We start from the raw sequence: 26,653 nt of genomic DNA on the forward strand, positions 1-26,653 counted from the left end.
AGAGCTCCCTCAATAAGTAGTTGCCTGGAAGCTCCATGACAAAGACACCCAGACCTGCCCACCATTTAGGGATTTCCATGTCTTACCTAAAATGTTGTCATCAATGAATTCATAAGCCATTGCAGAAATGAGATGAATGAAAGAAGCCATCAGGACACTGATGGATAAATAACAAGAACTATGGTGTCGGGTTAGAATTCCTGAGGTTATCAAGGCCACAGAGGAGAGCCCAGAGATGAAAGTAATGGGCTGTACCGCCAGGCTATGTCACTCTCAAGAATAGGGAAGAGTTATTCTAAGATGTCATGACTATGTGTAGATCCAGATGAAAGGAAAAAAAAAAAAAACACCTCATGTTATTTTAGCCATAATAAAAAAACTGGTTATCAATGAGTCACATAAATGCAGCTTAATGGTAAACAGCCTTCTGCACAGATCTGGTGACTGAGGCACAGATTTCAGGTTGACTCTTGTCAGAAACAAATTTTTCTTGAGCACTGTCAAAGCATCAAAGCAATGTGTGAGTTTAGAGATGGTATGAAAATAGAGACATTATTATATTTACTTGGCAAACAGAGTGCTTACAGAAGCAGCTAGCTTTTCTTTCCTTTTTATTAAAGTACAATGATTGCTGTTTTCTTTCACAAGGACATAAAATCATCATGTCCAGCCCAGTTGTAAAGGAGTCAGCAGCAGGTGTGTGGTGCCAGGTGCTCCAGCTGCCCGTGAAAAGGCAAAGGAGCCACTGGAGAGGCCAGTGACAAGCACACCTGTGTTTGAGATGGGAGTAACACACGCCTAGACCCCCATCTGGTAGGGCCAATGCCTATAGCAATATGAAGTCATGTCAATAGGGATCAGAAGCAGGGCATAGGTGAATAGTTTTAGTTTTAGATTATTTCTTATTTTTCTCAAGTATGGAGTACATAAGTTACCCTTTTATTAGTTTTTTTTTTTGGGGGGGGGATGAGACTTTTTATGTGATAGAAGTATTTATTTCCATTTGAGGATCCAAAATGATGATGTTGGTTCTCTCAGGCCCCTTACCTGTCTTACATCAACAAGCACTCCCTGCTGTTTGAGTGATGACAGATAAAATTGCCAAATGGGAGTGGTTTTAGTTTGATCTTGCCTTGGAAACAGCACCAGTGCCACATAATGCTGAGAAATCTAGTAGACTGAAATATATGTATGTATTATTATTGTCTTTAGCAGGCAGGAAACGAGTTTTATGGCTTTGTCATTGCATGCTATACCACTGCATTTACAGCTTCAAGAGCCTAGTCTAGAGAAAATATGGAAATGATTTTTATAGAGACAAGAGCCTTTCAGATGAAAGAACTGGACTCAAAATTTTCCATTAAGATGGACATCATTTTTTGTTTTTTTGGTTTCTCTTTTTGAATGTGATTTTCTTTGGTTTTGGAAGGGAGGGAGGGTTAAGAGGAGTGTCTTTATTGTCCTCAAAGTAATGTGGAACACTGCTGAATCCGACATGACTGAAATTTTCAAGTTTAGTTTTTGTTTATGCCTACTTATTCTCATTAAACCACCCTAGTACTGGACTGTTCCCAGGAGCATATGTAACTCCTCTGAGAAATCATTAGCCGTCCTAGCCCTGCCTGAGTCTTCCTACTTTTGTTGGATGTACCAGAGGTAAATACTTAACACACAGTCCAGAGTAAAGTCAAGATATTTGCAGGGTATGATCAAAGGGTATGAAATTGAGGACATGATGATTAATATCAACTGGAACTGCCTATCACACCCTGGATTTGTTTCAAAATATTGAGTTGTTTGATCACTTGCTTTTGACTGAGAACTGTAAAAATCCCAGCACTTTGATCAGAAATCCTCTTCCCTAATCCTAGTGATATGTCCTGTCACTAGCACATAATGCTAGAAATGTAGTTCACTGATTTGCTTTTCAAATGAAAGTAATGATTTGCTGTAGGGTAACAAATCCTAAACTTTTAGTGTTCTTATTTTGGAAGCTTACTAAACCAATGATTTTGCTTTTCTGAGGTTTAAAATTAAATAAACCTTGGAGGAAAGAATCTGTAAAAATGTGATTATATGTACTACATGTACTATACTTTCCCAATTAGACTTAGCCTTAAAATCAGCAGACAGATGAACAGATATCCAAAAACAAGTATAATAAAATGTAGTGGTGAAATCTAGCTAGTAAGTATATAGATGCTCACCATAAAATTCTTTTGACTTTGCTGTATGTTTGATTTTTTAATAAAATTTGATAAAATATTGGAAAAGATATGTAAGAAGGTGTATGTCTAATACTGAACTTGTGTTTTGGAGAAAATGGCATTGTACAATGACATATGATTGAGTGATCTTAATGAATATTTCTGTTGAATTCTCTTACAACCTAGGGTTGAATTCTCATCTTTGAAAAACTTGGAAAATATAAAAATAATTTTAAGAAGCTTTAACACTCTTCAGGTTATTCTTTTATAGACCAAAAGCCACTCTAAAGATAGAAAAGGCAGCATTAAGGAGGGACCTCAAAGCCAACGGTGAAAATTATATTGTGTATCACTGCCATTTTATTGTTCAGCTAGTAAGTAACTGGCGGAGAAGGCAGTGGCACCCCACTCCAGTATTCTTGCCTGGAAAATCCCATGGACGGAGGAGCCTGGTGGGCTACAGTCCATGGGGTCGCTAAGAGTCGGATATGACTGAGCGACTTCACTTTCACTTTTCACTTTCATGCATTGGAGAAGGAAATAGCAACCCACTCCAGTGTTCTTGCCTTGAGAATCCCAGGGACAGGGGAGCCTGGTGGGCTGCCATCTATGGGGTTGCACCGAGTCGGACACAACTGAAGCGACTGAGCAGCAGCAGCAGTAAGTAACTGGAGTACCTATTTTCCCAAATAGACTTAGCCTAAAATCAAAAAATTACTAAATATCTGGCCATATGCTTATGGTTTAAAACATGGTTTAAAATGCATCAACATATTTGTTGTGCTTACATTTCTTTTTTCACTCAGCAATATACCTTTAGAACTGAGTTTGATTACCATATGTTATGTTTGCTCACGCCTGGCCCAAAACTAAAAAATTGCACCCTGTGGCTCTTTTTTTGCCATAACATCACAGTTGGTGGGGGAAGAACACAACTGTGAATGTCTTTTTTTTTTTAAGAAAAAAATAGTTTTTGAAAAATGCCAAGTGTAAGCCCTTCTGTAAATGATTCTCTGTAATGATGACATTTTCTCTTCAGAAGGTTTATTTCCTCCATATGAAAGAAAAATAAAAGATCTACAAATTGTCTTTTTAATTGGTAAGGTGGTGACTTTCTATTTAAAAGGTCTGTCTCAGCTTATGTCCTAAATGGAGAAACTCTCAAGCTTTTAGTCCAAGTCTTTGGGGCGAAGTTCCTTCTCCCTCATTCTCTGTTTTTTCCATTCGTTATTTCTTTGTATCCACAGCAGCAGTGTTGGTAGGTGTGCTAACACTGTGGATCTTTTTTTTTTAAACGAAAAGACATGGGGCCAAAATGATATCCAAAAAAACTGTCATAAGGTGAAGTGAAAAGGAAAGGGGCGTATTAAATGCAATAAACAAAACAGTCCACTTCACCATCCATCCCACCACACTTGCCACAAGGGACAGAAGTAATAACTGTAGCATGAATCTCTACATTTTAAAAAACTAGCATTTATTCTTCCAGAAATGTAGTAAAGGAAAGGTAAAGCCCCAACCTGGTCGCTTTTCTGCAATGTAGACTTTATTTATTTATTTATTTGGTGTGGTTTTTTATTGCAATATTTTATCAGATAAGTAGGTAAGATTTCATGACAGGGATGGACAGCATTTTACCACTTAAGCCCACGGGACAGTCAGAGAAAACCGTGCAAGCCAATGGTGCCTGGATCCCCAGCCTCCCCTTTGGGAAGTGTTTTTCTTTTTTTTTTATTTTATTTTATTATTTTTTTAATTTTATTTTATTTTTTAACTTTACAATATTGTATTGGTTTTGCCATATATCAAAATGAATCCGCCACAGGTATACACGTGTTCCCCATCCTGAACCCTCCTCCCTCCTCCCTCCCCCATACCATCCCTCTGGGTCGTCCCAGTACACCAGCCCCAAGCATCCAGTATCGTGCATCGAACCTGCAATGTAGACTTTAAATGAGTCTTTTCTATGGCAATTTTATGGATCTCTCAAGTAATCACATTTTTTGTTTTCTTTTTTATTATTGTTATAAAAGAAAATCATTCTTATTTCAAGAAGAACTCCCAAGTATAAAGAGAAAACACAGATCATGTGTAATTCTGTCACCCAGAGAGCAAGACTCTTAATATTTGAAATATATGTCTAGATTTTTCTTCTGTAAATATATATCACATAATTATAATTTTAAAAGAAACAGGCACTTTTTTTCCTCTCCAAAAGCACTTTGTTCTTCCTTTCATGCTTCATGAGTTATTCCCCTTCACCCTCTGGAATCTACATTTTCATTCTCATTACTGCTGTTTCTTGAACTATGAACATACTCAATAGCTTTACACAAGGGAAGGAGGGAAAACTGTAACTTTCCCAGTATTCTTGCCCTGTATTTTTTGTCTTTGCACTAGCATTCTTGCTCTCTCTATTTCTCTCTCTTTCTCTCTTTAAAGCTATAACTTAAGGACATAAGATCTACCACCTTAACAAATGTGTCCCTCTTTCCCTTTTCATTCGAGCTTGCTAAGAGAAAATAACTCCCCTCTCACCATTACCACCAATGTATTCATTAATTTACTTTAATCTTGGTTCCATCATCACTAATTCTTCTTTTCCTAACAGCCTTGATGACTTCCAAAATGCCAAATACAGTGAAAGTATGCAGTTTGCCTCCTTCTTTAACCTTCCATCAGCATTTGACACCATCTACAACTCTGTGTCCTTTGACTGCATTGAGTTTCTCCTCCTACACCTATGCCCACTCCTGTTCCACTTCCCTTCATTGGGTTCTTCTCTTTGGCCCATTCTTTAAATGTAACGATTCTCCAGGATGCCAGCCTTAGTCCTCATCTCTTCCGTCTCCACATTTTCCTTTTTAATGAGCTCGACCTCTCTGACAACTTTAATTATCTCCATCAATCCATATGTCTTGTCCTTATCTCTCTTCTAAAAATATAGACCCATATATCCAACTGGACAACTGGATCTTTCCACTTGGATGAACTTTCCAAAGGCATTACAAACTCAGCAAGTATCTTCTTAGCACAGCATCTCCTTTCCCAATCCTCCCCTCTCTCATTGATCCTCTTTTCAGCTGCTGGCAATACCATTTAATAGCTATAATAATGTAAATAACAGCAAAGATATTTCTGAAAATACATGATCATGATACAGACCTGATCACTGAAAGAAGTAATATTTGCATTTATTTTGACATCTATAGTCAATCATATATTGCATTTGGGACTAATTAATGCAATTATAGGATTTCCCTTGTAGTTCAGTTGGTAAAGAATCTGCCTTCAATGCAGGATACCCGGGTTCAATTCCTGGATTGGGAAGATCCCCTCGAGAAGGAAACAGCAACCCCCTCCAGTATTCTTGCCTGGAGAATCCCATGGACAGAGGATCCTGGCAGGCTACAGTCTATGGGGCTGCAAGAGTTGGACACTGCTTAGTGACTAAACCACCTCATACAATTAACTCTAAAAAAGGACTGCTATAGAATTTAATAATTAAGAGTCCATTGGTGACTGTCAAGAATGCAATTACAGTAAATTGCACCCTGATTGTGATTGGCTTAGAAGTGAAGAGAAAGGAAGGTGGCATCACTGACTCAATGGACATGAGTTTGAGTAAACTCCGGGAGTTGGTGATGGACAGGGAGGCCTGGTGTGCTGCAGTCCATAGGATCACAGAGTCGGACACTACTGAGCGACTGAACTGAACTGATGGCTAGTGAGCACAGACCACTCTTTCAAGTTTGATGATAAAGAGATAAGAGAGATTGAATGAATGCCTTTAGGGGAAAAGCAGAAGGAAGTCATCTTTTAGGACAGGAAAAAAGTGAGCAATTTTGTAGGCTGCAGGAAGGAAGGTGGTAGAGAAGAAGGGATTGAAGATAGGAAAAATAAGATAGGAATTGAATACTGACAACCACGAAGAAAAGAGTAGGATGGTCTTTGTTTCTTTTGTGTATATTATATATTTTTCATTAACATTTGCTTTAGTAATATCAGGTCTACTGTTTATCACATTGAATAGTATTGAATAAGAAACAGTAATAAAATTTTTTGAAATATTTATATGTAAACCTTTACACTTGTTTTCATATCTACAGTTAGGCAAAAATTATAATTGAAGCTAGTTGGCACAATTAATTAAATCATATATTCCTTTCCCTTTCAAAATTTCCCTTGTATATTCCATTCCTAGTGAATATGATAAATTCTTTTAATTCAACCCATACACAACTGGAAGTTTTCAGTTAAAACTCTCACTTTTTCATAAACTCTTACAACTCTTCTTTAAAAAGAACATTGAGTGCTTCGTTTTCCAGGTCTCTATCCCATTAGACTTTATTATTGCTTTGTTACTTACTTGCAAAATTTTCTTCTATAATAGACATTCTGTATCCATGGCCATGTATGATTTTCCTATACATTTTCCAAGTTTTATGGTTTATTTAGTTCAAGTGAATATACCCACCTTTCTGTTTCATTTTTGTGGAGGTAGATAGGGTTAAAGAGAGATGGAACATTTACAGAGAGGAAAGATGATCAGGCTCAATATTCCTAAGAAAACAGCAACTCTGATCCAGTGATATTAAAAAAAAATCATCAGTACTAAAAATATAACTAGATAGTTCTCCTTCCAGTTATTCAGAAAGGGTTCATAATGGTGTGGGGAGGAGAGGAGATACTGTATTTGGAGTGTCAGAATTGGACACTTATCCTGAGCTGAAAGCTTCTCACAGAGTGGGAGACGTTTTCAGCAATTTTTCTCTTTCCTCACTTCTCCACCTCGAGGTCCTCACCATGTTAACTTCACTGCACTGATGCTCCCTCCTCAGCTGCATGTAGAGGGGCAGTGCACAAAATCTGCTCTCAGCAGGTAGCATGCTCTCAGGCTGAGGTGGACAGGGCCTAACCTCACTGCCTCAGGGGCAATCCTCAGCTGCAGTGGCTGCAGGGAGGTGGGAGGAGCACAGGAAATGATTCCCTTCTGGCTTCTCCTCCCCCAGAAGCCCCGCCTCCTCATGCTAAGGCCAGTGGGGAGGTTAGCTTTCTTTCTCCTTCTAGGTCAGTCCTCTGACCAGTGTGAAGGGCCACGCAGGAGCTATGGAGTTGCTTTCTTGTGCTTGACCAAGTGCATAGATAGAAGACAGGGATTCCCGGCTGGGAGGAGGGAGGAGAGCAGAAGATCCCTGGCTGGGCTGGCTGATCTCAGCAGTCCAAGTGGGAAGCTGAGAGCTTGAAAGAGGATTATACTCGCACTAGGAATAAGCAGTAAGTGAGCGAATAGCCATGATGGCTTAGAAAAGGCTTAATCCCCATGGGGTTATGGGGTGAGCTAGAAAATATTGCTTAACTCTAGAGTAAAACTGGAAAGCTTCTGTGTACAGTTGTCTGCTGTTTGGAGACTAGGAGCTTAAGTACAAACCCAGATGCCTCCTCCCACTCTTGGAAAATGCCAACTTCTGTTTACAGTAGTTGGGAATATAATCTCCTTCCCTGATCTAGCCTCTTTCTGGGGAAATTTAGTAGTAAACCAGATAAGGAGTTGTGATTAAACTGGAGAAGTAGAATCTGTACTGGCAGGAAGGGCAATCTTGAATTATGTTCTGTGAATGCCAACATTGTTATATATATATATATTAGTAGTGATTTACTAATCACAAGACAGTCTAGGGTGGGGCATTGAAAACTTTTTTGACAGAGAAGCTGAGTAGTCCATATGCATGAGATGAAATACAAAAATTTGTATAATTAATAATAGATGGAGGGGTTTTTTGAGCATTAAACTAGAACAGCAGTCAGGGAACATGGCAGTACTTGGATAAACATTAGCTAGAAAAAGAAGAAATTTTAGTTTCAACGATTTCACAATGTTTACAAAGTCAAAACAATGATCCGGGGATACTTCGGTTAGTGTGGCGAATTATATATACTATTGCTGGGCAAGATCTGTGGTTCTCTGGTCAGCAAGCTCTGGCAATGAAGCCACTGCGGCTGGTGCAAAGAATTCTGGGATGTCTGACAGTGAAATGGATGCAAAGGCACATATTCCATCTCTACTTAATGTCCTTCTGTCCAGAAATCGGGTCATGCAAATGAGCTACTTGGTACGTATATAGATCAATATTCAGTAAAGGCATTTCTAAATGATTTGCATTAGAGGGTCTCTGGACAATATCTTATGGTGACCAGTGGACTAAAAGGATACGAAAGCAAAGTGATAGGAAGTCAGTTTGATTGAAACCAACCTTGTTCTTTTTGTTTTCCATCAGTCTTGAAATGGAACCTCAAATGAGGACAAGAATAATAATAGAAATACTGTGGCCATCTGTTCTGTTCTAAGTGGCTAAACTCATTAATATATGAATGAGAATTCAGATTTTATTTATGCATCCTAGTACTTGAATATTCAGGAAATCTCTATCAGGGGAAAAAAACACAACAATAGGAGGTATGTTTGTTGGAGGGGTGAGGGAGTGGGGAAGTGTGGAAATCTGCTTTTGAAATGTTATAGGAGAAAAAACAGACAAGAATCATGTCCCATAATGTAAAGAAGACTTTTGTCATGTTTGCTGAAGGATGTAATTCTTCCCGATAAGACGAGGATCCTATGCACAGTGGATGGAAACATAAGAAATATTTATAATTCCCTTAATTCTAGTTGATATAGTTAATACTGAGCAGGATTTTGTTTTTGTTTTTTTTAAGATAGCAGTCTTGGATTACAGCTAATTAGGTAGTGAATTTTCTTTTCTTTTTGTTACTGGTCCTCTGCAAGGTACTAATAATTTCTGAAATTATGAAGAAGTAACTGTCATTCCTGGTATTTCCTTTAACCCTTGCACTGGGAGAAAGGGGGGAAAATAAGACTCAGACATATTATCTCTCTCCTGTAACACAACAGTAAAATTGTTGGCATGATCTGTGTTGTTTTCTAACTTTATAACTTTTGCTATGGGGAAAGACAGATGGAGGGAAAAAATGCCAATAAAGAATATTTTTTTTAATGGTCTGTACTCTTCCAACTTTTTAAGCTACCTAATTTTGAAAATTTTCTTATTTACCTTTTAAAAATTATTTCTGAGTTGTCTCTTCCAATATTAGTTTTCATCAGATTTATAGGCAAATACAGAAAATCTGGGGCTTCCCTGGTAGCTCACCTGGTAAAGAATCAGCCTGCATTACAGGAGACCCTGGTTCGATTCCTGGGTTGGGAAGATCCCCTGGTGAAGGGATAGGCTACCCACTCCAGTATTCTTGGGCTTCCCTGGTGGCTCAGATGGTAAAGAATCTGCCTCCAATGCAGAAGACCTGGGTTCCATCCCTGGGTTGGGAAGATCCCCAGGAGGAGGGCATGGCAAACCACTCCAGTATTTTCTTGCCTGGAGAATCCCCATGGACAGAGGAGCCTAGTGCTACAGTGCATGGTGTTGCAGAGTCAGATACAGCTAAGCAACTAAGCAACTAAACATGGCACAGCACATAGAAAATCTGAAGATTCATTAACTGAGTGGTGTTATACTTGCTTATTCTTAAAAATATATGAAGAATTAAAAGCAAACATTTAGTACCTGAAGTCTTAAGCATAATATGATCACTAAATGCAGCTTCACTGTTTAAGAAAAATGCCCTAGGACTCTAAGGAATGTATTATTTATCTTGAATTATTAAAGAATATTTTCTGAAACTATAGAATTGAAAAAGAAGCATAACAATATTCAGAAAAGGATTAAAGGTATAATTTGGATGGGAGAGGCTAAACAGAAGCCAACAATTTAATAAAAATATTTGCTACTGTCCATGAGAGGTTGGCATAAAGAATGATGTATTGTGACTAGTGAACAAGGTTAAGTAAAGACTTTTATCTTTAAAAAGTATTAAGTAGGAATTAACATTATTAACGGAAAGAAACTAAATGATCATTTAAAATTATTCTTTCACAAGAAAAGTAAAGAAAAAGGATATGGAAAACTAAGCAGTGACGAAGACCTGGAAATAATTGTTGATCAAAAGCAGGTAAGTGAATGCTTACATACATTTTCTACTGTTGCGTTGTACATTTTTGACAACTGTGAGCCCTTTGACCTTTCAGCTCTGCCCTGGCAGCTTTATTAGCCTGACTAACTGAGCCCTGCATAAGACAGATTTTGAGAGCAGCTAGGCCTCTCTGTCTAAGGCCTCTGATGCACTGACTTCTGCATGATGTCAACATGTATGTCCTGTTTGTAAGAATGAAGAAAAATAAAACAGAGCAAAATAAGAGAATGTTTGGAAATTGAAAACCCTACTTGAAAAAATGAATCAGTACAACAATGATAATTTGGTTTGGAAAAAATATTTAAACAAGAACCAGAATGTATCTTATTTTGAAAATGAGAAATGCTACTATAGTGTAAAACAATTATAATTTAGGAGGAGGGGGATAAAAGACTTTCAAAAACTGAGAAGTTTAAAACATATTGCCCAGTTTACTTTCACAGATTGTCTGCAGTAAATTTAGAGAGTTCAAATTTCAAAACAAACCAAAAAAGAAGCTAGTTAATAGTCATTAAAACTGCTTGTAATTTGAGAAACATCTAGCTTGTATTTTATATAGGCCCATAAGGTGAAATGAAAACTGTTTAATAGACCATAAACAGTGGCATACCAGGTAATGGAAGGTATCCAGCTCGTGTCACGGAATTGGCATTAGCCCTTAACGTCTTTCTTAATTATCAAGGAGACAAGAGAACTGCACATCTATTTCATGTGTAAGTGGCTGTGATTCTGATGATTTTGACATAAGTTCAGGTAGGGATAGAGAAATAATTCAGAGATCTGAATAAATGAAGCTATTAGAATGAAGGCAGTCAGCAAGTTACAGAACGCCAAGTTGAATTTGGACAATTTCCTAATCATGCCATTTGTTTTGCATCATGGTGATTGCATTAAAGGGGCCATTGTGTCTGTTTCTGAATAAAAGGGAAAATGACCATCAGAAGAGAGCAACCAGAAACAATTGACTTACAGACTGGCCTGTTCGGCCTGGAGTAATTGTGATTACTGAAGTAGTATTCCAGGGAAAACTGGTCAAAGCATCTCCCCAGGAGATGTAGATTATGTCCATACTAGAGGGTTCACTCAAACTACAGTCAGGTTTTTCTTGCCTTGTCTTCACTCTGCTGCTCCTGAGTAAACCAGGGTGGAAGAATGTTGGATTTGGCCCTGTGTTTCTGCTTAGTGCCAAACTGTCAGTTCAGTTAATAAGTGGGACCGGAGGCTGAGTGCTCTGCTGGACTATTAGCCATCATTTTAACTATGTCAGATTAATTTCTTTCGGTGTGTGATCTCTATTTCCCATATATCCTGCCCTATAGACTGGTATTCTGATGGAAGGACTGAACCTCCCTGGCAAATGTAAAAAAGGTAAAATGCAATTGAGTATGAGAATTCATATACCTATACATATCTCTATTAAAATGAAAAGTTTTATTTTATTTCTCTCTTAATCATGAAGAAGTTAAATTCCCATTCTTTTTACAGTTCTTTAGTATTGTTCTACTTGCCAGAGCTGCTTTTCTTTCTTTTCTTCATTTTTTCCTAAAGCTTATTTTTAAGTGAATTCGGGGATTCAGAAAAGAGAATTGTTGTTTTTCACAAATTTATATTGTTGTGCCTAAACACATTTTGTTAACTGTTAAAGAGTCTTTTAAAAAATAGAGCCTACTCTCCTGCTTCTTCAGAAAATAACACTTTTCTTACCTGGATCAAAAGAGGGAGGATTCGGTTTCTCCGTCACTGTTGACTCTAGTTCTCATATTTCCTCTGGTGCCACTGGACAAGCTGGCACCAGTTGGCAGTAACCCAGCTTTACTGAGTCATTCATGTCAAAACTTGTTTTAAAAGATGAGTAATTATGAATATGAGTTGGCTTTGGTGTTTGCTGTTGGCAGTAAAAAGTAGTCCCTCCTTTTGGGGACGGTTTATTTGGTGTTGATGTAATGAGTAAATCCTAGGTAGAAACAATGACAGCATTGACAACCTCAAAGTAAAATATTTGGGAAAACACTCTAGTCTTTATAACACTATTAAAAATTCGTCCTGAATTTAAGAGATCAATATTAAAAGTGCATGTGTGTTTGTGAGTGGATGTGTGTGGAATAGTTTTTTTTAATATTGCTTCATCTCATAGTTATTATACATATTTCAGCAGGGGAGGAGGAATCTTTATGTTCAATTTAGTCTTCCTGTGTCTTTTCAGAAACATGGTAGAAATTTGTTAGTCAGTCTTCATATAGATACAAAATTATCTCAGTAAATGGTGCCAAAAGAAAATCTAAAGAAGATAAATAAAATAGTTGGAGTGTTGTGATGGTTGGAAGTCCAGTAAGCTCATTAAAACTGTCATTCAGAAGCTGTCGCTCTACAAACGCTGTGTAAGCTATATGCTATTTTATCAGTCATGTGATTTGTAAGTCTTATACTTCCACTGAAAGCCCACAGTTTTGCTTATGTAAGCACATTAATAACAAGCAGCATAGAGTATGAGGATTTTATTCACTCTGGCTGCCCACATTCAAGGGGGTAAAAGGTGATTTCTTTGTTATTTCTCTATAAGAAAAAGTAATTTTGGAAATGTGTAAGTTTTATTCTTAAAAGGTAATATTGTGCTTTTCTCTTTGTGAAATTTTAGTGGCAAGATTTATTTGAGATATGTAGGAAAATGTTCCAGAGAATTCTTAGGTTAGTGTTGATGTCCTAAAGTAATAAGAGGTGCCACATAATATGTAATTACACACCCACACAGTTCTATAGTCATTTAAATGTAAATGGATCACATTGGCATTGAAGTCCATATTCTTTTCCAGAAATCCCCGGTTTTCAAACTCCAAGCCTAGAAAAGTAATCAAAGGAAGCATTGGATAAAAATCTTTATACCTCTAAAAGCCAGACATTTGATATAAAACTATTTCATTATATGTATAATTATATAACATATATAATATACATATGTACATTTACATATAATTAATAGAATTAGTTCTATATTTGGCTTTCTAGGATAAATGTTAAAAGAAATTTTATATATGTATTTTGGTTATTTTTATTATTTATTAAAATACTCTCTCCTGATTGGATGGGGATGCCTCTTGTTTAGGAATAGATCTCATGTACAGGTGAATTTCCTTTGAAGTTACTGAGATGTCAGGGGTCAGTGTGGAGGAGTAGATTGTCAAGTGCCATGAGTAAGTGATTAAAAACATTAGCCACTTTGAATAAATAGTAAATTAAAGTACTATTTTAATTAGAATAGAGCCAGTTTAATTCAAGGTTTGTGATATGCTGACCAAGATAACTTTTTTTTCTAAAATGTTTCCAAATTCCAAGCAAACATACAGGAAGTAATGAAGGCTAACACAAAATTATAGAATATTGTCATTGTAAAGAGGATACACTTGTAGGTTCAAGCATTTCAAAATAGTTTTAACAGTATGCCATAGATGATTGTAGGACTCAGAGTTGCAGCTGCATATCCTTCAGTGCAATAAGGCAGGGAAATGTCAAATGTCAACCTGTAACAAAGGTGTACACGATCAGAACCACCGTTCTCAAATTTAGCAGCCTCAGAATCCCCTTGAGGGCTTCTCAGGAATTGCTCAGTCCCACCCAGCCCCTAGAATTTCTGATTCTGTAGGTCAGGTCCAAGTAGGGCCCAATAACTTGCTTTTCTAAATCCTCAGTTCTCACTGCTGATCCTAGACCTTATTTTGAGAATATCTGGTCAAAGGAAACAACTCTTATAGTTCTGAAGAGAAAAAACATATGTATCACTTGTGATAAATCTGACATTCTTCACCTGGGAGTTACCTGGAAACCTAAAAACTAGAATTCATAGATATCCAATGTAATGATGATAAAAACAAGAAAACCACAGCCATTTACAACTAAAAGTGCTCAAAGATTCAGGTTTGCATCTGACTGAATTCCACTTAGTAGCCTTGTGGTAGCCTTGTGATTTGAGGTATTTCCATATTTGTAAAATAATACTCTGCTCTTCCCACCTCTTAGAGTTTCTCTAAGAAAATGAGTTTGTAAAAGTACTTTGTAAACTATAAACCTGTTCAGTTCAGTTCAGTTCAGTTCATTCAGTCGCGTCCGACTCTTTGCGACCCCATGAACCGCAGTACATCAGGCCTCCCTGTCCATCACCAACTCCTGGAGTCCACCCAAACCCATGTCCATTGTGTCGGTGATGCCATTCAACCATCTCATCCTCTGTCATCCCCTTCTCCTCCTGCCATCAGTCTTTCCTAGCATCAGGGTCTTCCCAAATGAGTCAGCTCTCTGCATCAGGTGGCCATAGTATTGGAGTTTCAGCTTCAGCATCAGTCCCTCCAATGAACACCCAGGACTGATCTCCTCTAGGATGGACTGGTTGGATCTCCTTGCAGTCCAAGGGACTCTCAAGTATGTCATTTTAATTAGCTGGTCATCATCACCTGCTTGGCCAGCCATACAAAATATCAGAGACCAGGTGGCTTACACAACACATATTTCTTTCTCACTGCTCTAGGGGCTAGAAAGTCCAAGATAAACATGCTGATATGTTTGGTTTCTGGCGAAGGTTGTCTTTCTGGCTTATAGAAAGAGAGTCTTCCCCGCTGTATCCTCACATCATCACCTGGCAGAGAGAGGGAGCAAGCTCTGGTGTCTCATCCTCTTATTAGGGCCCCATTCTTAAGGCACCATTTAACCATTGTCATCTCCTTGTGGGCCTGTCCCCAGATACAAATACATTAAAGGTTAGGGCTTCAATATATGAATCTGGAGGGGACACAAACATTCAGTCCATAACACCACCCCAAAACCCCAATTTAGCAAACAGGAACATTGAGATCTGGAGAGCTGAATCTAGTTGCTCTGAGTCCCTGGTTAGGTACAGAGAGCACTGGAAGCAGCCTTCCCTCTTGATGTGCAATCCAATACACCGTCTGTCATCCTACATAGCTCCCTATGGTCGCCCATTATCGGTCATCCCATAGGTGGGCATTAAGAGGTTGATTTGCTTCAGTGCTGTAATTATATAAAATAACCACCTACTAGGAAGTACCATAATTGGCCAGTATTTATTGAACCCTCACAGGAATAATCTTTTCTATAAACATTCCTTAGCAGTTTACTTCCCTCTTGGCCCCTGTAGCTTTATTAGGAGAGAAATGCCCTTCCAAGCAAATATATACATAATTAGAGCTGAAAGGAGGAGAAGGCAATGGCACCCCACTCCAGTACTCTTGCCTGGAAAATCCCATGGACAGAGGAGCCTGGTGGGCTGCAGTCCATGGGGTCGCTGAGGATAGGACGCGACTGAGCGACTCCACTTTCACTTTTAACTTTCATGCGTTGGAGAAGGAAATGGCAACCCACTCCAGTGTTCTTGCCTGGAGAATCCCAGGGATGAGGGAGCCTGGTGGGCTGCCGTTTACGGGGTCGCACAGGGTCGGACACGACTGAAGCGACTTAGCAGCAGCAGCAGCAGAGCTGAAAGGTGGCTGTTACCATCCACTCACCTTTCCCATCCTTAGACAGCCTCCCCCAGGAGGGCCTTGACCAGACATGAGAAGCACCATGGAGAGAGACAACACTTACCTTTCTTAGCCCCAAACCTTCATCCACTAAAAAGATGCACAACATGAGAGTTGCGAGTTAAGTTTTATTTGGGTCAAAATGAGGACTGCGGTCCAGGAGATAGCACCTCAGATAGCTCTCTGTTCCAAAGAGGTAGTGGGAGAAGGTCAATATATCAGATTTTGGTGAAGGAGGAGTTCAATGCAATCAAAAGCTTACTTTACAAAAGGTTTTCTGCTAATCATGAGGAGCTGATGTCACCATGAAGGAATTTAGTGATTTTCTAGATATGAAGAGATGCGAGGATTAGGATCATGAAATCAGTTCCTGAAAATATCTAACTATCTAAAGACCCGTTCCACCAATTTCCCTGGAGTGCAAAGTGCCTCACTCTCCACGCTCAGGAGTTATTGAAGGTGCAGCTGCAGCAGCACAGGGTTCAATCTCCACAGAGGCAGATGGCAAATGCCCTTGTTGTTGTTCAGTCACTGGCAAATGCTCTTGGCAGGTGCCAATTTGTAGTTGACACCCTTATGAGAGTCTCCTTTTAAATTTGTAGAAGAAGCCCAAGCAGAAAGCCATGGAAACTAGAATTTCTATGAATTTTCCTTTAAGAAAAAGAAGAAGCGAAGTATAGACACCCCCCTGTGTTTCCAGTAGCAGAAATGCATTTAAGTAGGATTGTAATTTTATCCTAGTGGTCGTTGTGGGAATGAATCCTAAAGAGGAAAATATAGGCCAATGTGAAAGAAAAATGGAAGAATGAGAAACAGAGAAACAGGAAAGGATATCGAGCTTCCTTCTTGTACTAAGTTAATGTGGTCATTCCGCCATCTAAGCAGCTGACCTGATTCTGGACTCATAAATAGTAAAAGGAATGGGGGTGATATGTGTCACTGCCTTGTTGTACTCTGCACCATCTGGCCAGTGCTTTTCTTGCCATATCAATGTGGTGACTTAATTTAAATACAATTCAGATCCCATTTACCTCTGGTAAGACTTATAAAGCTTGAGACCTTGTCTCTTGACATCATGTATAACACTCTTCCTGGGTACCTTCTTGGAACTCCAAGAACAGAAACCCCCTCTAGACTTGCAAGACAGAAACAAGCTGGGCAGCCTGGTGATTCTGAAACAGGATGCTGTGAGATTCTGAAGGACCAAGCACATTATGCAGTTGTGGTTGCCCCCGTTATGCTCACAATAGACATAGGCTCATTAGCATTTTCCCCAGAGAGATTGATAGATGAGAATCGGTTCAATGAAAATAAGCCATATTTATGTCTGATGAGAGAGACCAAAGCTTTTCAAATTTGCTGTCTATATGAAATCAGCATTAGAGTAAACAAAAATTCACTACTGTAGTCCAATCAATGCCATCTGTCAGCAAAGCTATTTATCATCAGTAAGTGTTATACAAGGCAAGGGGAAACTTTTGTGAAAGGTTAAACAGAAAAGCAACTGCGATAAAGGCATTTTCGCTCATCTTTTATTCCTAAACATTACCTACTTGTGTCAAGTAATAATATGAAAACATTACCTATTTGTGTCAAGTAATATGAAAATAGCTCAATTATGTAACCTGAGTTAGGTAATTGAGAAGGGGGCGTGGGGTAGAAATCACAGTAATGCAAAGTAACTTAACTTTTCCTTGCAAACTTACAATGCTGAGGGATTTGGTGGGGTGGGGTGTTGACTTCATACATTTCAAACTAGTGTACTGATTCCCCTAGGCATCACCTCTGACTCCAGGAAAAACTAAAAGGACAGACCTAATATCTTAATTTCAGAGTCTTCTGACATGTTACTGAGGTCTGAAGGTAGAAGGCCAGAAAATGTAGAGGGTGATTCTTTAGAGTGACACAGAGGCAGACAGGAGAGACCTGAAATGAAGGAGGTGGCCATCGTCCCAGTTTCCACTCTCAGCTTTGTCACTTACTAAGCAGAAGGCCTGGGAGTGAGCAGCTGAAGTTCTCAGAGTTTCTGTTTCTTCATCTGTAAAATGGAATAATACCATCTGGCTCAGATGTCTGTTATGGGGTTCAAATGGGGGTGCCTCTCTGAGCAGCCTTGTGTCCAATGCAGCCTCCTTCAGTCAGAGCAGAGCTTAGAATCCAGGCCCACGGCTGTTTTGTCTCGTGTTCGTTCCACCAGCAGCTCAGGCCTCCTGAATGTTGAGTTGGTCGTTACATCTCTTTGTTACTGGTAAGCGGTCTGTGTGCCTTCTGTGGGGCACTGTTGGGTACTCTGGTCTGGTGCCTTTCAGGTCTGCTGGCTCCTCTGCCACTGCACATGTTTGCCATTGTGAATATAGCAGTTGTTATACAGTGGTTAAGAGCGAGGCTTTCACCGTCAGGAATCTGAATGAAAACAGACTACAGCCATGTAGTAGCTATATCGGGAAGAATTAACCAGCCTCTCTGAGCCTCAGGCTGCTCTGCTATAAAATGAAGAAAATTCTATCTACTTCATAAAGCAGTTGTTAAGATAAATAAGTTGCTGTAAATAAATGCTTAACAGAGTCTGTGGCATGAAATAAGTACTTTATAAATGTCAGATACTGGAGTGGGTGAGTGGTGGGAGTTGATGGTAAAAGCCTTGGATTGAGTAGGTATAGCCAGTCCAGGTTTGATGCACGGTACTGGATGCTTGGGGCTGGTGCACTGGGACGACCCAGAGGGAGGGTAGGGGAGGGAGGAGGGAGGAGGGTTCAGGATGGGGAACGCGGGTATACCTGTGGCGGATTCATTTCGATATTTGTCAAAACTAATACAATATTGTAAAGTTTAAAAATAAAATAAAATGTAAAAAAAAAAAAAAAAAAGAATCCCCTTGGGTTTCTTTGGGACTACATTATAATGCTACTAAACAATAAAGTCTGTTCTGAGGTCATAGATACAAATGCCTCCTTCGATCAACCAAGTTCAGAGATGAGAATAGACTATGTGTAAGAAAAACAAGAAGTGAGAAAGACAGTGTCTGAGATTGCCCGCTGGCCCCTCTAGAAGGGGCAGCACCTACCAGCCCCAGCTAATTGCCATCTTATTGAAAATGGGCTCAGGGTCACCACATGTACTCATTTTTCAAGAGAAACAATAAATCTACTTTAAAAAAATTTTTAAATCAGTTTTTAAATTTTATAACCATGTGTAGTCAAAACAGTGTGGGTCTGTATACAGCCCTGGGGTTCCAGTCTGTGACATACACTTGTGAGACTCTAAGAGCAAAGGAGAGAGATGTCCCTGTACCTTGGTGGGCCTCTGCTCTCCCCCCATTTCTCTCCTTCTTTATACCTCCTGCTTTCAAGCCTCTCCCTTGAAACTAACCTAACCCAGTTGTTGATCGGATTAAAACTATGGACATTAAGATATATTGTTAGATGGCCTTCTGTCTCCTGAGGTTTGAGTACCTCAAAAAAGAACTAGTTAACCTAAAATGTAAAATATCCTCACTTGATAAATTGAGTAGGTCAGAGATTTGTAAGCAGAAAGTATTGCTGATATTTCCTTTTCGGGACTTTTACCACCTCCTGTTCTTACCAACTTAGCATCTCAAAGAGTTAGCAAGGTACCCACCTTGTAGAGGAAAAGCACCCAGCCTTCTTCCACCAGTCCGTCTTCCCCAGCTTTGCAAACAGTAATGCAAACCACAGGGTCCGATGAAAACCTGTAATCACTAAGAGAGACCATGAGTAACCACTTCAAGTTCAACAAACATCTTAAATGCCACCATGTATTTTTATTTTAGGGTATTCTTTTACAGCCTATGTTCATTACATGCAGCATAGAAAAAACTCAACTTTCAAGTTGGAAAAGTAAATAGATGTAAGTAAGTTTCAAATAGCCCATTTTGTAATCTAACGGGGGAAAGTGCTGGCAGCATCTTTAGTCACGGAGAAAAATAAATGTAAAATTGAAATGACATGAGCTGACTTGCTGAGTATAAAAATGATGTGATATATGAAAATAACAGGCCAGGACAGTAGTGCTGAAACTCAGCCATTTGGAACACAGCTTGAAAGGAAACCATTCAGCCTTTCACTGTGGAATGTTTGCTGTGCTTTTACTGGTTTTGGTTTTTTTTTTTTTTTTTGGTTGTTTTAAGTCAGTTTATCCAGTCAGTCTGAAAACTGTAGACTTTAGAGCTGGAAGGAATTTCAGAAGAGAATCTAATGCAGTGATTTTTAAATTGTGCTCCATGGAACCCATTCCCAGCCACTTTAAACAGAGGAGGGGGTTTATGCCTGTGGTGCAGTCGCTTAGAGTAAGTAAGTCGGCCCCTAGGTGTGCAGAGAAACTTTGAGTGATGAAGTGTGCTGCTGCTATGAAGTTTAACTATATTGGTTCTTCATCCAAAGTAACTTGAGTCTTGGAATAGGGAAGTAGCTTGACTCTATCACTTAGATTATTTTTATCACAAGAAATATTAGAATTCAGGTCTACAGCTTCATGTCCTGGCTTTACTCATCCACCCCTGTAACTGCCTTCCTAAATTAAACTACTTTTTATCCTTTCTTCTAAATTCCCTCATGCTGGTAAGCTAAGCATACCAGTCAGTCTAGAAAAATCACTTGAGAAGAGCATGTATTTCAAATGCACAGCTAACTCTATTAAATTTGACACTTTTACGAAAGGATATTTATATGAGATGCTTCCTACTTCATAAAGAGATTATCACAAACTTTGTGACAGCTTCCCACTGTGTATGGAAGTGGAGTGAAGTCGCTCAGTCGTGTTCAACTCTTTGCAACCCTATGGATATGTAGCCCACCAAGCTCCTCCGTCCACGAGATTTTTCAGGCAAGAATACTGGAGTGGGTTGCCATTTTCTTCTCCAAAGGATCTTCCTGGCCCAGGGATCGAACTCAGGTCTCCCACACTGCAGGCAGACTCTTTTACCATATGAGCCACCAGGGCATACCATTCCATTGTATATCAGGGTTCAAATATTAAAGATTTTTAAAGGAATCTGAATTTCCTAAGATCCCCCTAGGAAGATTAGCAAAGCATTTCCTCCCCATTGAAGCAGAGGGTTTTTCCACAGCTCGTCTCTCTGGTTTTCACTTGGATCAGCTTATCATCACCCTTTGAGTTGGTTGTGGGGAATGTGAAGCTGCCCTGCAGTCCAACATATAGCTTCCTAGTCCATCCATTCTAAAGTGAGCTCCTAGCACTTTGTCTAATGAACCTTGCATGTGACCTCACTGATTACTGACTCCATCGGTGTCTATTATCAGTGCTCTGAAAAACATCTGTGGGTGGAAATATTTATACTGAAACTATTTATGTTACAAATTCAAAATCTGATTAAATAAAAATGGCCATGGAAGAGATAGGCCATACAAAAAAAATTTTTTTCTTCTTTTGATACTTAAACAGGAGAGAGAATTTAGAGAGTGGACTTCCCTTCCTTCTCTTCTGATTTCAGACCTACATGCCTGTTCTCTGCCATTACACTGACCTTGTCATTTCTGTGGTTATGCATTTATTTCTCTCCCATCCAGACTTTGCAATACGTGTCTTCTCCTTTCTGTTCAGCCCCATGCTCTGATCCCCGCCTCTGGAATGTGTCTCTTATTCTGGTACTGCATATATAAGCTTTGACAGAAACACAGCTCTTGCAAACCTGCCTTTCTTTTTAATGCTCCATTGCTTCCTTCTCTTTCTTCAAAACAACTCTATAATTCTGTCATTTCCATTTTTAGTCATTAATTTTTCACGTGGTCTACCCTCAATCAGTGAGTACCACTTCCTTCCTATCTCGTGATCTAGGAAAAACACATACACACACAAATGATCATTCAGCACAATTGTTATTTATTCCTCATCATAGTATTTTTTTTTTTTTTTTTGCCAAATGATCTCATTCTTTAAACATATGAGTAAGTGACTTATTAAAGAAATGGTGAGAGAATGTACCATCCTGGCTTTGTGCCGGATGTTCTGAATAGAAAAAAAATTCATTCATTACTTTTTCCTAACAAAATTATCTCATTTGTGTAATTCGTGAATAATTAATGAATTCTTGTAGAAAAACACTAAACAGAGGCAAGTAGTTTTCTTCCAGTCAAAAATTGTCCAAATACCACTTCCCTACACTCTCAGCTTCTATCTTTAAATGTGTCCCCAAAATTGACACATTAATTTCTGTGAACTATGGAAGTAGTTTTTGAAAAAGAAATTAGTGATAATGCATCAGTTGATGGATTTTTTTAATCAACTTGTTTAGTGCAGAATAAAACAAATTGAAGCTCACAAACAGGCTTTGTTATTCTTAAACTTTTAAGCTAAAGATACAGAACCTTGGAAACTTTGCATTAAAGAAAAAAATGACACAATATGTCTTTCATTAAGTGAATGAGCAGTCTTACCCTTTCATCCAAAGGATTTTAAATCCTTTTGTGGTTTTATGAACCACAGTAGCCATACAAGACATGCATGGACCACAACACTGCTTGGCTTACAGATGATAGATACTCAAGATGTGGAGAGAAGTGATGTCTCTTGCTGTGTCCCAAATACGGTGCAGACGCCTCAGTTGGGCTCGCAGGCCATGGGTGGTCCAGGCCCTGACTACCCTGTTATCCTCACCCAATGCCACCACAACTCCATGTCCCATTCATACTGAACAACTTGAAGCACCACAGGTGTGTAACACTCTTCCTCCCTTTTTGCCTTTGTCCTGTGCATGTGTACACATATGTGATATACATCACCAAATCTTCTGATACATCCCCTAGGAGTAGAAGGGTATAGATGGAGGGAAGGAGGCCTCCTCATAGTCCTGCTATAGACTCTCCCCTTTGAGAATCCAGATGCTAGGAGAGGAGAAAGAGAAGGAACAAGCCCCTTTTGGCTCTGCAGACAGACATCCTAAACCCCATAGTTGTAGGGGAGAGTGAGAAGGGGAAAAAAGAAAACAAAAGTGAAAATAAAGCCTATACCAAAGAAGGAGAAGAAGCAAATGGGAAAACAGAAAAATCTGAGAAAATATTCTTGATAGACATGTGATATGGAAACAGTTTTGCTATGTATCTTCTGGGGCTTGGTTGTAGGGGAGAAGGCTTAGTTACATTCAGCCCATGTATAACTTTTGTTGTTCTAAAGAAAATTGGAGCTTGATCCTGCCCTGTTCCCTCTCATGGGATACAGGAGGGAGAGCAGTGGAGAACCCAGGAGAACCAGCTCAGGGAATGCTGGCAACATTTAACATTCAGTATTTAGGGGAGACCACTAAGCAAAGAATCATATGTTTAAGAACTAGTTCTAAGATAAACTGTGAGCAAAATTAAATTGTCTTCTTTTTAATTATATGGTAACAAAATAACTTCCAAAGATACAGGGAATGCTGCTTTTGAAAAAAAAATAGTATTTCAATGGAAATGATCTAGCCTCCTACTTCATCTACTTATCTTACAAAAACTTAACAGCCTATTTCTTGCTAGGTGTTTGCCTGGTGCTGGGACACAGAAATTAATAAACACAAGCACGACCTCTAAGAAACCATAATACACTGTAGAGCTTCAGTCAATAGGTAGTTATGGTACCAGTGCTACAGGAGATTTAGAACTGAGGACCTAAGCGAGCATTTAGGACCCTCGGGCCTCTGAGATGTGTATTATTACCCTAGCCATGGTCCTGAAAAAGTTAGAGTCTTCCTAGTGTTCCCTGCTGGAGAAGGCAATGGCACCCCACTCCAGTACTCTTGCCTGGAAAATCCCATGGACAGAGGAGCCTGGTAGGCTGCAGTCCATGGGGTCACTGGGAGTCAGACACGATTGAGTGACTTCACTTTCACTTTTCACTTTCATGCATTGGAGAAGGAAATGGCAACCCACTCCAGTGTTCTTGCCTGGAGAGTCCCAGGGACGGGGGAGCCTGGTGGGCTGCAGTCTAAGGGGTCGCACAGAGTCGGACACGACTGAAGCGACTTAGCAGCAGCAGCAGTATTCCCTGTGTTCCCAGGACAAGACATGGGTTTGCAGAAGAGCTCAGTGACTCAAAGAGAAATTCATGGACCAGCAGCATCAGCATCACCTACAGTATGTTAGAAATTCATACTCCAAGTTCCAGACTGAATCAAAGTCTCTAAGGGTGGGTGGGGACCAGGAATCGGTTTTCACAAGCCTTTCAGGGATTCCTATTCACATAACGCTTTGAGGTGCAGTTTTTTAGACTATTCAAGTTTTTGGTGTCAAGAAAGGATCAATTACTATTTTGGTAAAGACATTAAACTTTTATTTCCTAGCACTACAAAAGAAAAGGAGTTAAGACAAATTAGGGATCTTCAGTCCTTTATTTAATTGTTTCTCACCTTGCAGATATTCCCTCCTGGCTTCATTCATTAAAGTGAACCTACTCAGTAATCAATCCTGTGGCCCATGTTGTTTCATAAAGCAAGTATAGCTGATGGAGACCAAGAAGTAAAACTTATTAATGTAATCTTTGCCTTAAGCTTTTCTAATCTTAAAAATCTTTTATTAAAGCAATAGTTACAAAGCATTTACTATGCATGTACTATACCCTGTTCTAAACACTATATATGTATATATATATTCATGTGTATTGTTGTTCAGTCACCAAGTTGGGTCCAACTCTTTGCATCCCCATGGACTGCAGCACGCCAGGCTTCCCAGTCCTTCACTATTTCCTGGAGTCTACTCAAACTTATGTCCATTGAGTTGGTGATGTTTTCCAACCATCTGATCATCTGCCACTCCCTTCTCCTTTTGCCTTCAATCTTTCCCAGCGTCAGGATCTTTTCCAGTGAGTGGGTCATTTGCATCAGGTGTCCAAAATATTGGAGCTTCAGCTTCACCATCAGTCCTTCCAATGGATACTCAGGGTTGATTTCCTTTAGGGTTGACTGGCTTGATCTCCTTGCTGTCCAAGGGACTCTCAAGAGTCTTCTCCACCACCAGAGTTTGAAAGCATCAATTCTTCAGTGCTCAGCCTTCTTTATGGTCCAATTGTCACATCCTTACATGACCCCTGAAAAAACCATAGCCTTGACTAGATGGACCTTTGTCAGTAATGTCTCTGCTTTTTAATCTGCTGTCTAGGTTTGTCTTAGCTTTTCTTCCATGGAGCAAGCATCTTTTAATTCCATTGCTGCAATCACCATCCACAGTGATTTTGAAGCCCAAGAAAATAAAATCTGACAATGTTTCCACATTTTCCCCTTCTATTTGCCATGAAGTGATGGGACCAGATACCATGATTTTAGTTTTTTTGATGTCCAGTTTCAAGCCAGCTTTTTCACTCTCCTCTTTCACCCTCATCTTGAGACTCTCTTCAGTTTCTGCCAATAGAGTGGCATCATCTGCGTATCTGAAATTGTTGATATTTTTCCTGGCAACTCATTTAGTCCTCCCAACAAATCCATGATGTAGTTGCCATTATCCCCATTTCCCAATGTACAGTAAGGCATAGGGAATGTTTTGCTAGGCGACAGCTTTGCACAACCCCAAGGAGATGTGCTGTGTGCACAGTCTGTGTGGCTGTGCATGACTGCCCAGGGTCCAAGGAGTTCAGTTAAGAAGCTGTCCTTTGCTCATGCTTCCCTGACTTATCAAGGAGACCTGTTATTAACATAATCTTGACTGTGCTAGGAATGTAATAGGGTAAAATCTGAGAAACCTTTTCTGTTTATAAGGGAGACATGTATAGGATTTTAAAAAAGCATAAATCAATTAAGATGGATAATTTGAAAAAGAAATATTCTTCCTTCAAAAGACATTATTCATGTGTATATATGTGTGTGTGTGTGTGTGTGTGTGTGTGTGTGTGTGTAAAAGAGTCATAAACACACAAGCCCAAAAGCAAATCTATGAAAAAGGGCAGTTGCCCAGTCCTTGGATAACTGCTCACCTCTGAGGCCACTGGGACCCTGCCCTGTACTGAATGGTAGGATCAGGTAACCAGGCAGCCTTCCTAGATAACCAGTAAAAGGCAGGTCCTACATTAGGGTTGCTACATGGGCTCCAGTCCTCACATCTGAGGTGCTTCTCATGATAAGTTAAATCCTTACTTTGCACCTAGAATTGCCTCTGTGCTCACCACATTTGAAAATATCCATGCCTGGATCAAAACAGGAGAGCCCATCATTTCAGCATTTGTTAAATAGCTTCCATAACTGTGCTCTGGAAATTTCACTCTACCAGCTGCCCCACAGCAGCCGACCTTTCTTCTCAGGCTGAACTACCGAGTAGAGCTAGTTTATCCCAGGTGTTGGCATATCTATAGTTTCCCTGCTTACCTGTCTAGAAAAGTGGTCTGAGAAGTGATGATCTGCCACCCCTTCAGACTTTCATTGCCACAACTCTGCCCCTCCAAGCTCTGGTAACTCCCACACCGTCCCAATAGCAGCACCCCACCTTCCTCCAAAAGCCTTACCTGTTGGTGCTCTGACCTTCATCCTTGGGGTCTCTTTTCTTTCACTGGTTACTCTGCTTATACTGAGTATATAGAACCCTTCTGAGAAACTTTGACCAGATCAAAAGTATCACCCATGTTCCCAAGAACTCTCTATTTTTACATACTCTCTCATTTTTGCATAGTCACAAGCATAATTTCAATTTTTTACATAGCTGCAGTTAGTGTGCATTCCATTTTGTATCTCCCTCTTTATGTATTATGCCAGACTCATTTTTTCCACATCATCATTTATTTTTTGTAGATGTCATTTTAATGGTTGCTTTCTGCTGAATCAAAGGGATCCTTAGGCATTTGGGGGGACAGTATGTTTTTTATTTTATTTATTTTTAATTGGAGGATGATTGCTTTACAATATTGTGTTGGTTTCTGCCATACATCAATGTGAATCAGCCATAGATA

The 26,653-nt window shown here is 39.4% G+C and overlaps 1 protein-coding gene across 15 annotated transcripts in view; it reads left to right on the top strand.

Moving 5' to 3' along the window:
- Positions 1 to 26,653, top strand: part of PEX5L (peroxisomal biogenesis factor 5 like) — a 353,835-nt gene that overhangs the window by 64,404 nt on the left and 262,778 nt on the right. For 6 of the 15 annotated variants that reach the window (XM_015472388.3, XM_024989959.2, XM_005201643.5 and 3 more), the window contains exons 1-2: positions 7,263 to 8,320; positions 10,158 to 10,229. The exons of 4 other annotated variants lie outside the window; for them this stretch is intronic. In XM_015472388.3, the coding sequence (XP_015327874.1) occupies positions 8,228 to 8,320; positions 10,158 to 10,229 (165 nt within the window). In that variant the 5' untranslated portion in view covers positions 7,263 to 8,227. Of the gene's footprint in view, positions 1 to 7,261; positions 8,321 to 10,157; positions 10,230 to 26,653 lie in introns of those variants that run through there. 5 more of the 15 variants (XM_024989963.2, XM_005201646.5, XM_024989950.2 and 2 more) reach the window with 4 other exon arrangements.

This window comes from Bos taurus, chromosome 1 (genome assembly GCF_002263795.3).
Source record: "Bos taurus isolate L1 Dominette 01449 registration number 42190680 breed Hereford chromosome 1, ARS-UCD2.0, whole genome shotgun sequence".
Lineage (NCBI taxonomy): Eukaryota > Metazoa > Chordata > Mammalia > Artiodactyla > Bovidae > Bos > Bos taurus.